This window comes from Lipotes vexillifer, unplaced genomic scaffold, assembly GCF_000442215.2.
Source record: "Lipotes vexillifer unplaced genomic scaffold, Lipotes_vexillifer_v1.1 scaffold542, whole genome shotgun sequence".
NCBI lineage: Eukaryota > Metazoa > Chordata > Mammalia > Artiodactyla > Lipotidae > Lipotes > Lipotes vexillifer.
The window spans coordinates 642,143-657,339 of record NW_006773166.1 but is presented as its reverse complement, the minus strand read 5'-3'; the positions used below and the strand labels follow the sequence as shown (position 1 = coordinate 657,339).

Here is a 15,197-nt window from a genome sequence, read left to right as displayed (position 1 = left end):
ATTCCTGCATAGATTTGCACAGTGCTTAAGATCAGCCCAGTTTGGGTAGAGAGGAAGCAATCTGTGTATTTTGGAAGCTTTGTTAGAATAAAACACACTTAGGGAGTGTATGAGGCCAGTGGCTGCATGAGTGAACAGGAGGATGTCTTGAAGGTACAAAAAGAGAAGATGGTGAGGCGGGTGATTGTTTGTTGGTACTTTGCTTACAAGGCTGGCCATGAGAGTATCTTCTCTCTACAGTAGATGGCTTAAGGGCCGGTGGGTAATCCTAGGAAGTCTGCTTGGTATGCTAAGTGCAAAGTGAGACCTGGGAAGTCTACTACATGAAAGCACATTGCTAGTTGCTCATAGTACTGTATCGATGTCAGGGGACCCCTTGCATTTGTTAGCAGCATTACATCGATTGTGTTGTCTAGTGCTTTTGTTTTATCCCTTCCCTGTCCATGCCTACCAATCTGGCTTTCTCCTTTAAAACTGTAGGAAATGTAAATGGTATCACTTCCAAGTTTGTGTAGGCAAGAAGAACTTCTCTGTACCATTTACTTTCTACAGTCAATTTTCCGTATAATTTTCACTTATCTTCTTGGTTAGGACCTCATCACATCTAAAACAACATATGCTTATAATAACATTAAAGAACCCTCAGTTTTGATTATTTCCTATCTGTTCCTTTGGTGTTAGATGCAATAATTTGATTATGAAAAGAAGTACAAAGATGGTAGGGGAAAGTTGCCTACCAGAAACTCTCTTTCAAGTTAAACAGAAAAGGGTATACCAGCCAAATAATTGTCAGCCATAAGTAAGGAAAGAGGCACAACTCAGTGTCGTAAGTCTCAAAAAATAGGAGCAAGATAAATGATTCTGAAGCCAAGTTAAGAGGAATGGTCAAACATGATGAGGCTGCCAACCCTGCCTGTGTTCCTCAGGTACAGTACTGTCCAGTTGATTAAAAAAAAATATTGAGAATTATCCCTAAAATACCTTTATAGAGGGAAATAAATAGATTGAATAGATGTTCTTATCTGAGTGAAGAATAATGGGAATGGCTGTAAGAGGCAAATGCATGTAACAGAAACAAACAACAGGACTGAGGATCAAAGGAGATGTCAGCAGGACTAAAGGGCTCAAAAGTTCTAATGTATCATTCCCACCACCATGGCCTTGGGATGCACTCTTCAACCAGGTGAGCTGTCTTCGAGTAGAGGACATTTAACAAAGCTTCAGAAATGACAGCACAGCTCTGAAAGCTAAATGAAGGTTACACACAGTCTCGGCTGAGCTCTTCATTTCTCCCATCCATTTCCTTCCACATTGCTCTCTCTCAGCCTACAGGAAAAAAAAGTACATAGAACTAAAAATATGAAGCCATTAAACTGTAGATGACTCTGGGAGCCAGTAAGTCACTGAAACTATATGTGAACAACTAGAAACTCTGGACAGAGCCACCTGAGTATGAGCAGGAAAGACAATGACATGACAGTGCAAATAGAAAACATCAGGCAAATACAATTTCAAAAAACATAGGTATAGCTTAGAAAACTGAAGGAATTTTATCTAGAAGAAAACAAACCAAAGGACAGAAAACTTTCCCGTGAGCTGTATAGTCTGTAGCTCATTTGCACTGTAGAATATTTTAAGAGAATTTAATTAATGGTACAAGAATTCAAAGAAAAAGTAAAAACAAATGAGTGAATGGAAAAGAGAGACTGTATATGGAGTGTCTGAGAGCCAAAATATGATCACATAACTTATTTGAAATAATTAGTAACCACAGGGGTGCAGATAATACATGGCTAAATATTGATGTATTGATAGAAGGAAAATGCTTCACAGTGAATGCTGATGAAAAGTCAAAGAGCCGACATCCATAATAAAGAAACTAAGAGATATGGAGGACAGACAAGATAATTGGACGTCGGAAACGGAAAAACTGAGTACTTTAACAAAGAGATTACCTAAAGGCATCAAACCAGAAATGTGTTCTTAATATAAAGAACTGACTCTATAAAGTTCAAAATAGCATGATGGGTTCTAAGAAAATCAGATATAGTATGTTCAACACTGAGATGTGTATTGATTATGTCATTGGGCCTCAAGGAATAAAATAATATTCTTCAGGCATTTATACAAAATTTACATCATTTACCACCTATGAGAGGAAATGTTGGCATTATACAATCTCAAGAACAATAAATCAAAGTGTATAAAATTCTGCATGAAATGAAGTGTGACTCAAGAATTACACACAGCCACGATGCAATTCAAGTATCAAGAGCACAAATAGACTTTCACAAACATGAACAAACTTTGGTAATAATAATACTAGTGAGTTCTTTTTAAAAAGGTGTTACCATATACTTTGTGACCACCTAGAGGGGTGGGATAGGGAAGGTGGGAGGGAGACGCAAGAGGGAGGGGATATGGGGATATATGTGTATGTATAGCTGATTCACTTTGTTATACAGCAGCATCTAACACAACAATGTAAAGCAATTATACTCCAGTAAAGATGTTAAAGAAAAACAAGAAAGAAACTGATGGGTATGTTTAAAACAAAAAACAACAAAAAATAAAATAAAATAAAAAGGTGTTACCATAAAATCCAAGCACTTCAAAGATGAAACAAAATTACTCAGAAATGGAGAAACTGTGACAAAAGGCATGGTGAGAATAGTGACCATATTTGAATATACAACAAACACATAATGATCATACGCATTATGAATGTAGAACAAAGAATACAGTTGATAATATCCTTGGGTTCTACAGCCATGGACTCAACCAACCTTAGATCAAAAATATTTTTTAAATTCCAGAAATTTCCAAAAAGCAAAACTTGAATTTGCCACCCTGGCAACTATTTACAGAGCATTTACATTGTATTTAACACTGTTTACATAGCATTTATATTGTATGAGGTATTATAAGTATCTAGAGATGATTTTAAGTATATGGGAGGATATTTGTAAGTTATATGCAAATACTGTGCCATTTTACATAAGGGATTGAGCATCCGAAGATTTTGTTGTCTGCAAGGGGTCCTGGAAGCAATCCCCCAGTACACTGAGGACAACTGTATGTGGGTATCAGAGGTCCCCAGAACCACTCTCAATTTGAATATTTCTCTAGAAGGACTCACAGGGCTCGAGATATTATATTCATGGTCATGGTTTATTACAGCAAAAGTTACAGAGTAAAATCAGCAAAGGGAAAAGGCATGTGGGGCAAAGTCTGGAGGAAAACAAGCCCAAGCTTCCAAGAGTACTCTTCCAGTTGAGGTGAACAAAACGTGTGCTTAATTTCTCCAGGAGTGATGTGCAACAACAAATGCAAAGTGTTACCAACCAGGGAACCTCACCTGAATCTGGAGTCCAGGAATTTTATGGGAAAAGATATATAATACATTTGTAATAGTCAAAATAGGGAACTCTAGAATGGCTGGATGAGGAACTTAGCAGATCTCCCCAGTGAAACAACCATTTAATTGGTGAAAATTATTAAAACACACACAACCATTTAAAATCCCTGAAAATTGTTCTAAGGACATACAACAAATGGAGAAACATTTATTTAAGAGATCTACTAAATCTCACTAAGAAAAGTGAGAGCTATGGTATTTAAACCACAACCTGCTCCCTTCTCCTACCCCAACTCTGCTCCTTGTTCTGGAAGCTCCATTCCAGGTGGTTGTGGCCAAGAAGACAGGATCTCCCTCTCCAACCAGTTACACTAGGACTACAGTTTCACCTCAGATGATCAGGCTACTGGTGCCTCTCAACTCTCCCCAGTTCCATGTTGCAGAAGCAATATTCCTGGTAGGCACAGCCAAGAAGAGGGTTCACTTCTCCTACTAAATCTGCATTCACAGAGCAGAAGCTCTATCCCAGGTTTGGCATGTCAAGAATATAGGGGCTCCAATTGTCCCTGCCCCAGCTTAGTCATGTTTCCTGTTAGGAGGGGCAAGCTGAGAAGACCAGGACCTATCATCTTCCTCCCATGCCCACTTTTAGAATGGGAATGTCACTCAGGGAGAAGTGGGCCACTGTTTCTGCACACAGCTGGGTTGTGTAGTGGCACAGAGGTTCTGCTCTGGGGTAGATGCAGGTTATTAGGATGCAGAGCTCTACGACTCTGCCTGGCTGTTTAGAACAAGGATTAGAGAAGTTCATGGGTAAAGGACTTTTGAAAATGATGGTGATCTTGGTCACTATCAATTTTGAAGGGACAGGTAGATCTATGATACTAGTAGCAATGAGTGAAATGGCAGACCAGCAGTTTGCTAATGTCAGAAGTTTAGCAAAGAGAATCAGGGGTAGAGAAAGCCATGGAGGTCTAGATGGTTGTACACATTTGCTGGGAAACACTCAGAGCTAATTAGAGGAGGAGATGGGGAAGATTTGAAAGTATTACCAAGCTACACATACATCCATCAGTAAGAGGAAGAGCCTACTGGCTCAAGGGGCTTAAGGTACAACCTCTTAACTGACTGAACGATAAGCTGCTTTTAGCCAGGGGATACCCCTAGGAGACCAGGCTTAAAGCTAAAACCACACTTATCCTTGGTGGGCTGGAGGACTGTGCATATTCCCAAGACTGCACCGACTCAGGAGTGACAGGAGGGGCAACTTCCAAGTACTAGTCCTTGGCTGAACGTGAGGCAGTCTTAAGCTTACTGAACTGTGAAAGCAGTCTCCAAGTCACACAAATCCACCAGATAATGAGTAAAAATTAACTGACCAAGGGGGCTTAGGTATAATAGTTGAGCAATAAGTGGCTTATACTGACCTAGGAACAACACCTAGGAAGACAGGCTGAAAGATAAAAAATGGAAAAATATCTGAACAAGGACATCAGAGCCTTCACACTGCTGGGAAAATATGTCACAGAATTAGTTCAGCCAAGTCATTAAACAAATAAATGCATGAACAAACAGAAAGAAGTAGCCCTGGTGGTGGTCAGGGAGGGGAGAGCAGTATCCAGACGTGCTACAGTCTGTTATCTAAAATGTCCAGTTTTCAACAGAAAATTGTGAAACATACACAAAAAAGGAAAGTGTGACCCATACATAGGAGTACATACAGGCAATAGAAACTGCCCAGATGTTGCACTTAGCAGACAACTACACCAAAGCTATTATAAATATTTTCAAAGGGATTTGTGGGAATTAAGGGAAACTGTGCTTAAAGAATTAAAGCAAAATAAGATAACAGTGATTTATCAAATAGATAATAAAGAGATTAAAATTATATATATTTATATATTTTTCAACTTTTCAATTCCAAAATTTCTATCGTTTGGGGATTATTTATCTATCTACCTATCTACCTACCTACCTGTCTATCCCTGTCTCTCTGTCTGTCTGTCTATCTTATCTGTCTAAAATGCTTGAAAGCACAATAACCTAAATGAAAACTTCACTAGGGGGGCTCAACAGAAAATGTGAGTTAGCCCAAGAAAGAATCTGCAAACTTGAAGATAGATCAGTAGAGATTATACAGTCTAAATAGAAGAAAGAAAAATGAATGAAGATAAAGCATCAGAGAAATATGGGACATCATTAAGAGTACCAACATATGTATGATGGCAGTTCTGGAAAAAAGAGAGAGAATAGGACAGAAAAAATATTTAAAGAATTAATGATTGAAGATTTCCTAAATTTGAGGAAAAACACTAATTTACACATCAGTGAGCTCTAAGTAGGATCAGTACAAAGGAATTCATTCGCATCCAGACTCATTATAATAGAAATGTTGAAAGTCAAAGAGAAAATCTTGAAAGCAAGAGAAAAATGGCTTATCGTATACAAAGGCCCACAATAAGATTAACAGCTGGTGTCTCGCAGTGAGTTGACATTGAAAGTGCTGAAAAAAATATAACATCAGCTAGGAATCCTATAGCCAACAAAAGCATCTTCAAAAGTGAAAGTGAAACAAAGATGTATCCAGGTAAACAAAAAAACAGAATTCATTGCTAGTATACCTGCCTTCTAAGAACTACTAAAAGAAGTTCAGGAAGTGAAAGCAGACAGTAATTTGAATCTACATGAAAAAACAAAGAGCTCCAATAAAGGTAATTATGTAGGTAATGATAAAAGAGTATAAGCACACATTTCTTTTTCTTTCTTCTTTTAACTGATTTAAAAAGCAGTTGCATAAAACAATCTATAAAATTGTATTGTTGGGCCTATAACATATAGAACTGTAATATATTTGATAATTAAAAAATGAATGAAGCTACATTGAAGAAAGGGAATGACACCAGATGGTACTGCTAATCCACAAAAAGAAATGAAGAGAGACAGACATGGTAAATAATAAGCTTATTTAAAAAAAACTCTATAAATATATCGAGCTCTTCTTTCTTCACTTCATAAAAAGAAGTTTTTATAAAGCAATCATTATAACAATGTATTTTTGAGTTTGAAACATATATAGACATTATATGAATAACAATAATAACACAAAAAGGAGGACCAGAAGAAAGCTATGTAAGAGTAAAGTTTCTGTATCTTACTGGAATTAAGTTAGTATAAATATGAAGTAGATTCTGATAAATTAAGATGTATGTTGTAAGCCCTAGACCAACCACCTAAGAAAGTAGCTCTTAGTTACTTGGTTATTTAGTTAAGAACCATCAAAGGAATTAAAATAATACGCTAGGAAATATTCACTTAAGACAAAAGGAAGTAGTAAAGGAGGAAAAGAGGAACAACATAGGAGAACTGGGGGCTTCCCTGGTGGCGCAGGGGTTAAGAATTAGCCTGCCAGTGCAGGGGACACGGGTTGGAACCCTGGTCTGGGAAAATCCCACATGCCGCAGAGCAGCTAAGCTCGTGCGCCACAACTACTGAGCCTGCACTCTAGAGCCCGTGAGCCAAAACTACTGAGCCCACGTGCCACAACTACTGAAGCCCGCGCACCTAAAGCCCGTGCTTCACAATAAGAGGAGCCATGGCAATGAGGAGCCCGCGTGCCACAACGAAGAGTAGCCCCCTGCTCGCCTCAACTAGAGAAAGCCCGCGCGCAGCAACGGAAACCCAATGCAGCCAATTAATTAATTAATTAATTTAAAAAAGGAGAAGGGTGTAAGTACTATTGTGTCAGCATTTCATGATGTGGCCTTTCAACACTCAATAATCTGATAGTTTTTAGATCAAATAACTTTCCTTATTTAGACTTATTTTCCATTGAATAGTATTCCATTCATGGTACCCCTTGTGTTTGAAATCTTATAAGCAAATTAATAGGAATTCTGAAACAAATTTTGTTTCAGCTGATTCCTATATTAAGTTTTTTGCTTCATCACCCTCCCCTTAAAAATACCACGTTAAGGGCTTCCCTGGTGGCGCAGTGGTTGGGAGTCCGCCTGCCGATGCAGGGGACACGGGTTCGTGCCCCGGTCCAGGAAGATCCCACATGCCGCGGAGTGGCTGGGCCCGTGAGCCATGGCTGCTGAGCCTGCGCGTCCGGAGCCTGTGCTCTGCAACGAGAGAGGCCACAACAGCGAGAGGCCCGCGTACCGCCAAAAACAAAAACAAAAATAAAAATACCATGTTAATAGTAGAACATACTCACCAAGATACACACAAAGGTATACATTGAGATACATACTTTATTTTGTACCATTAGGTGTTTAACTACATATGCACCTGATATTTGTTCTCTGACACTACCAATATTGACATAAAGATACATTCATTTATGCATATCTTCTACACTATACATATCCAGAGAGATAAAAGTGGCCATTAGTTTTGGAATCATTTAAGTTGAATGCATCAAAACAACCATCTCATGGCTCACTGCATACCCTAACATCTTTTAAAAAGGAGTGTATTTTTGTGTGGGTGTCTATAGTAGAAGGTACATAGTAGTAATTAATGGTGTTCATAATTACACAAACACACAGCATTGTGCCTAGTAATATATAACAGTATATTATTTAGAAATACATATCATCTCTATATAATTGTATATGTTCATAAAATACAACTTTAAATAATGGCATGTATGTATATATATGTGCACACGTGTGCATGCATGTGCATGCACTCACACACACAAGAACACCACAGTCTGTCATGAAGCACTGTAGATGTACTTTATGTGCTAAGAAACATGGGTGTGCTCCTGGTATAACTCACAATTTGGCAGAATCATTACGTATACAGCCATGAGAATCGGACTGCCTACATTTAACTTCCAGCTCTGCCATTTGTTGGACGTGTGACCTGGTATCTATAAAATATAATAATATTGTCTTCTTCACGATGTACTTGTGAGGATTAAGTGCCATCTTAATGCATGTAAAATCCTAGAAAGCACCAGGCGAATAGTAAGTGCTCAGTAAATTTTAGCTATCGTTATTGATCTTTTGATTCTGCTCTTTCAGGAGATAAACGTTTCTTTTACATCTTGAGCATGTGTTACATTTAGATAATGCCTCTCATCTAATAAGAGATCTTCAAAATACGTTTTTCATTTTGATGGTATCTGTAACTGTCACACCTTTGTTTGTGATCCTCTTAGAGTTTGCACATTATAATATACAACTATGAGCATGTCATGGATTTTACCCAGGTGAAGGTTGATTCCTAGGAATGACAGGTGTATTTATGTTTTTTTCATGGACCTTTTGTGTGTTGTGTAAATAAGGTTGGGTGTATGATGATGACATACTATTTTGAGAGTTCTCCATGTGGTCTGCCTGGTCTCTCCGTGTTCCTATGCCTTTTATACACGAGGACAGAAGATGTTTGTTTCTTTTGTTCACTGTCGTGTCCTCAACACCTAGACGAGTGCCTGGTATATAGTCACAAATGAGCATATTGTGGTACCTCATAATCTAAAACTATTCATTTACTTCCCAGTATCTACCAAAGTCCATTGATTTTATTCTAATCTCAAAGCACCTTTGTATAACTATTCTTAAAATATGCTTGACACTTCTGTTAAATTGAAGTTTGTTATTATCTGAGCATACGCCTCTTCTTTCCTTTTTGTGTATAGAGATACTGTTTTATCTACCTGTGAAATCTGATGCCGTCACTTCTTTCATTAAAAACTCCGCCCATCTATCAAAACCAGCTTCAGACTTTACCACATCAATTCTACTCACCTGCATGCTATAGCCTCTCTCTTCTGAATGCTCCTGGCTTTATGAATATATCTTTGCTGGGTCATTTAGCTATGTTTATATTCTAGTAGTTATTTGTGTGTCCTCAGTCTCCCTTCAGGACAGGGGATGTTGTCTGCTTCACCTTTGTACCCTCCATAGTGCATATTGGAGTGTAGCAAATATTTAGTAAGGACCTTTTCAGTGCCAGGTGCTGAGTTCAGTGGCAGTTGGCTTCATAGGAGTGTGAGGGATATTCTCTTCCTGTGTTCCCTAAAATATTTGCTAAATAAATGATTAAACAAATTCACGTTTTGAGCAACATGGTGCTACGTAACAGGCCCTGGACTTGGTATTGGATATACCGGATTAAAGTCCAGACTGTGGGGCTTCCCTGGTGACGCAGTGGTTCAGAGTCCGCCTGCCGATGCAGGGGACACGGGTTCGTGCCCCGGTCCGGGAAGATCCCACGTGCCGCGGAGCGGCTGGGCCCGTGAGCCATGCCCGCTGGGCCTGCGCGTCCAGAGCCTGTGCTCCGCAACGGGAGAGGCCACAACAGTGAGAGGCCCGCAAACCGCAAAAAAAAAAAAAAAAAAAAAAGTCCAGACTGTGTGACTTAGGGATGATAACCTACTCCCCCTAAGAGCCTTGGTTTTCTGTTCGAAAGTAGGAATGGTAGACCCACGTTGTGGCATTAAATGAGATAACATATTGGAGGGGGTGGAGGGCTCATAACCCAAGTGTTTGGACTAGAGAAGGTTTCAAATAAAAGTGAGCTTCTTCCTTTCCTGTAAAAGTGCTATTTGAATAAAAGTAAAATGTCTGGTTCTTGAAGGTGTCCTTAGCTTTTGTTGTTGTTGTTCTGGCCCTGGCTCCATCAATCTTCTTTGAATGGGCCAAGCAAACTTCTGCGAGGCCTGGCTGTGCTTCTGCTCTTTTCTTTTGCTCGCAGCACTCTGGCAAGTATGTATTTGTTTGCTGTGGTGATTATAAACTGCTGCTTCCCTCCTGTTCTTCATGAAATATTTACAGGACTCAAGTTTTGTTTAGTGTCTTGTTTTGCTGTGTCATGTCTACAGCATACAGAATTACTACCATTTGTGAGGGCATTTTCACTTTTGCAGAATGCCTTCACACCCATTATTTCATGTGGTACCATTGACAAGTCAGTGAGCATGGTAGGGCAGGGACCAGTGCCATCAGATGCCTTTTACAAGTGTCAGAGTTTAAGGGGTCTGCATACAGCTTAAAAGCGGCAATGGAGGTCTAGCAAGCACAAGCCACCTGTCTACTAATTTGGTGCCCTCTCCTTCTACTCTGCTTACCCTGGAAGCAAAGGCAGACTCTGACATCCTTCATCCTGACGATACCCTCCTTTCTTCTCTGCAGAGGCGTCCATCCTGAGCTACGACGGCAGCATGTACATGAAGATCATCATGCCCATGGTCATGCACACCGAGGCAGAGGACGTGTCCTTCCGCTTCATGTCCCAGCGAGCTTATGGGCTGCTGGTGGCTACTACCTCCAGGGACTCTGCTGACACCCTGCGTTTGGAGCTGGATGGGGGGCGCGTGAAGCTCATGGTTAACTTAGGTATCGTATGAAGTACCCTCTGCCACTCTGTTTGGGCTTGTCTTCCCTTTCTTTTCTGATTTTCATTGGTTTGACTGAATTCTTTGTTTGTTTCTTGAAATTTAGCTGCTCACCTCTTGTTTAATAGGCCAAGGATAAATCCCAACAGCAACAAACACCTTCTTGTTTCTGCATGAGGTTTTGATGTCAATTTCTGGTTTCTGACAGTGGTGGTTTCTTTACTAGAAGATTTGTTTTCTAAGTTTCCTTTCTTGGTTTTTTGAATCGTTTAGCTTTGTGTAAAACACGCTACTTTGGTCCATCTTTTGATCAAGCCCATTCCCATTAAGTCCAACTCCTTGGTCACCACTCAAAACAGTCAAAGCAGAGGACAGGGACAGGGCATGAGATGGAAGCAAAATGGGAGGGTGGTGTTTGAGGGAACGAAGCCATGTGAGTGGGATGAGAAATGCATTGTTTGAAGCTCCACAAGGACTGTTCCCATGGGAAATTCTGGTGGCCTTGATGACGCTAGTATCTCCTTATATTTACTTTCTCCTAGTGGGGAGCACAAGTCACATTACTTCTGTTGTCCCATCGGGGAAAAATTCTATAAGTTTAGAGTCTCTGACACATGGAAGGATGGTGTGGCTCCTGGTATGTGTCCCTTCTTCCTTCCTGACATTCCTACCCTCGCTAGACAGCCCTTTTGATAAAAATTATTAAGTCACACTGTTACCAGTTACTCTGTTCTTATATAATACATACCCATTTTTCCTTAGTGTTGAAAAACTATGACAGTTTCAAATTTGTAGCTTTATTGAGAGAGGACCTGTTCTTCTGCTGTAATTACCTATAATGATACTTTGGAAATCCCTCTTTTATGGCCTCACATCCTCTCAGGCTGCTGACCTTCTTGACTGGATTCTAATCAATCTTCTGTGGAGAGCGAGGACCTCTTGGTTTTGGGAAGGAAAAAAAGCAGTCTCTATTTCTGCTGATTCTACTCAGTAGAAAGTCAGTGCCCTATGTTGACAGGATTAGTGATACAGCGGCGCTCAAACTTTTAAGCCTCTGATTTGTTTGGCTGTGTCGAATGTGTTTAGATACACAACTCCTCCATAAAGATGTCAGTGGAATGGCTTGTCAGAGGCATGGAGAAGACGTGATGGACAAATGTATCAGATGCAGGATGATACACAACCCTAGATGGCCTGGTGGGAAGGTGGGAAATCAATACCAGTCTTATCTGCTGTCAGGTCAACTGGTCACTCTTGAAAAATGCCTATACGACAATCCTAAAAATCTCTAGGACACAGAAGACTGTTTTGAGCAGTGGCTTGTTTAGTTGTGTGTCTCTTTTTTTCCCCAAGTTGCAGCTTTTACAACACTATGCCCTTTTTCTTTTCCAAGCACATTTGATTTCTGTTGTCAGTGTGTCTCTTGGTTTTTCTTTGGTTTGTGTATGTGTGTGTTTGGTTATTTTGGGTTTTGTTTTTCTCTTTTGCTAGATCTTTGTGGGTGTTCTTGAGTTTCCAATCCTCCCCACCATCAGCCATCAGCCATGGTAAATCAAAAGATGGTATTCAACCCTTCAAAGGCCCAAAGCCTGCGGCCCGCATAGCAAACAGCCTTGAGAACAGAGTGTACTGAGCAGCCTGCAGGGACTGGCATTCCCCTGTCCTCCTCACCTTCCCCTCCCTACACCATCCTGCCCACCTGAAACCAACCAACCAGAGTGCATACCTGAAACCACCACCAGTAGCCTACTGTCAGGTTCTCTGAAAAGCAACAGAAGAAATAAAAATAAAAAATAACCCCTCCCACAACTAAAATGAAAACAAATGTGACCTCCTAACTAGCTCACAGAAAAGAAGATAGGGTCACTTTTAACTCTATTTCAAGATAAGAGAGAGCCAGAGATATAAGGAATATTCAGCCCTGTGGGGTCCTGGGGAAATGCACATTGCCTTTAAACAGACAACTTTTTTTTTTTTCCTTTTTAGATGTTTTTTTGTAAGATTAGAAGGCCAACTATGACAGGTCTCACATCTTAGAAGGAAAAATGGAGGCGGAGGGAGATAAAAGGGGATGAAGAAAGAGATGAACAGGTTCTCTCTCTCTCTCTGTCTCTCTCTCTTTCTCTCTCCCTCTCTGTCTCTCTCTCTCACACACACATACACACAGTCATAGATCCCAGGTGTATTCCTAGAAGCATTATTTTTGCATTGTTTAAACTGTCACGAAAATCTGGGAGGCATGCGTTTTTTATTTTGTTTGTTTTGTTTTGTTTTTGTGGTAGGCGGGCCTCTCACTGTTGTGGCCTCTCCTGTTGCGTAGCACAGGCTCCGGACGCGCAGGCTCAGTGGCCACGGCTCACCGGGCCCAGCCGCTCCGTGGCATGTGGGATCTTCCCAGACCAGAGCACGAACCCGTGTCCCCTGCATCGGCAGGCGGACTCTCAACCACTGCACCACCAGGGAAGCCCCAAGGTGTGCTTTTTTAAAAGACTCTGCTTTTGCCTCCTGACTCCTTTCTGCACATGATCAGTGTAGCTCTCCTAAGTTGAGGCATCTTAGGCAAAAGAGCACTGTGCTTCTCTAGAAACAATGGTCACTTCTTTTTTCCCTGAAGGGTATGGTTCACCACAATTACTGGTTTGAATTTACTTTCTTTCAAACCTAACACAGAAAACTGAGCTTAAATTCCTTGTACATGTGTACACAACTCTTCATACTCATGCTTTGTTTGAAGGTTCTCCTACCCCCCTCCCTAGAATATAGCCCTTCATAAATGCTTTTTTTCTCCGTGTTATGAATTCATATTACCTTTTTTCTTCATTATAGTAGAAAACATCTCCAAGCAGAGTGTGTCTTTACGTACACAGTCCCCAAAACTAATTTCAAAGCACAGGCACGAATGATATTCCAGTTTATTTCAAATTGTTCACACATATAAGGTCATGATATAAACGTCTGTATTTTTCTGATGTAACATGTCTCTTAAATATCAAGGGGACTAGGCTTTTCCAAGGGCCTTGCTTTCTGAAGATAGCCAGCCGTGGCAATAGCAGCCATGAGCAATGTCCAGCTACACGTTTTTAAAAGCTTTGAGGTTGACCATCGACCAATCATATTTTTATCTCTCAGTATTAAAAGATATAATAATAATTTTTACTATTATAGTATTTTTAAATATTTTGAAAACCTTATTTTAACCTCACAGTAACTTTCTGAGATAAATCAATAGTGTTTTTATGATTGCTTGATAGATGTGAAACAAAGAAAGTAGGTCACAGAGGTGGGACTACCCATGTTTCTAAACTACTCAGTCATCACGGGTTATCCGTTACCTCCACAGATCAATACTGTGGATCAGTGATGTGGCAGACTTAATGACTTCTAACTGCTTTCATGATGGTCACCTTTTAAACATGCACGGAAGGCATCTTTTTCTTAGTGCTTGGTTTGAATTGAGCCATACAGCAGAAAAGTCAATCAGTATTGGTACAGCCTCATTCATGGGCCTGTAAGAATCCTCAGCGGAATGCAGGCAGCCCTTCTTCAGTGGTGGAGGCTTGTAGGCAGTGCCATGCAGCTTGGTTGATTGCATTCAGATTCTCCAGATGTTCTCTCTCTGGAACCATGGACTTGCAGACTACTGTTTACCGTATGCATCACTGAAGACATAAAACTCCTAGAAACATTCACCTCTTCCGTGCTCAACCTGAAGCTCATCAATATAGAAAATAATAATTTCTCCTTATTTACTAAAATTAAATGAAAAAACTGAAACAGAATGAACAGCACACACACACATACCCACATCCCTCAAATACCATGCCAAGGCTCGGGCAGAGAGAGGACTTCGGCTGCTACTGGAGATCTAAAGGAAATTGCCTTCCCAGGTCAGTTCTTCTGATTCATTTTTTCATTAAAAAATACATCATCGGGCTTCCCTGGTGGCGCAGTGGTTGAGAGTCCGCCTGCCGATGCAGGGGACGCGGGTTCGTGCCCCGGTCCGGGAAGATCCCACATGCCGCGGAGCGGCTGGGCCCGTGAGCCGTGGCCGCTGAGCCTGTGCGTCCGGAGCCTGTGCTCCGCAGCGGGAGAGGCCACAACAGTGAGAGGCCCGCGTACCACAAAAAACAAAAAAAAATACATCATCACTATCAAGACCACCCTCTCAGACCCTGTGAACAAGGAACTGGGGTAGATTTTTCTCCTCAAACTTGTTCTTCAAGTAAAGTAGCAAAATAATTTTTCACTTCTTGACTTAACATACCCAGTTGTCTGCTATCTTGAAAGCTGCAAGTCCTCACATTGTTTGAAAGACACCATTCAGTTCATGGAATCACTTGAGTGAACCCAGAAGGACAAGCCCAACCCAACACCTCTGCCTAGACCAGGTCCTTGACTAAGAATAAATCCTCAGCAGCACAGAAACCAAAGCAGAAAACCACTTCTTGTTTGAAGTTCTGGGGGTTGTTGCTTTAGGCTCACTCTTTCACT

At 40.6% G+C, this 15,197-nt stretch overlaps 1 protein-coding gene across 1 annotated transcript in view; it reads left to right on the top strand.

Annotated features, from left to right (window-relative positions):
* NRXN3 (neurexin 3) overlaps nucleotides 1–15,197 on the top strand; it is a 782,346-nt gene that overhangs the window by 589,314 nt on the left and 177,835 nt on the right. Inside the window, exon 9 of the mRNA XM_007448147.1 lies at nucleotides 10,504–10,707. Coding sequence (XP_007448209.1) covers nucleotides 10,504–10,707 — 204 coding nt within the window. The remainder of the gene's footprint in view (nucleotides 1–10,503; nucleotides 10,708–15,197) is intronic.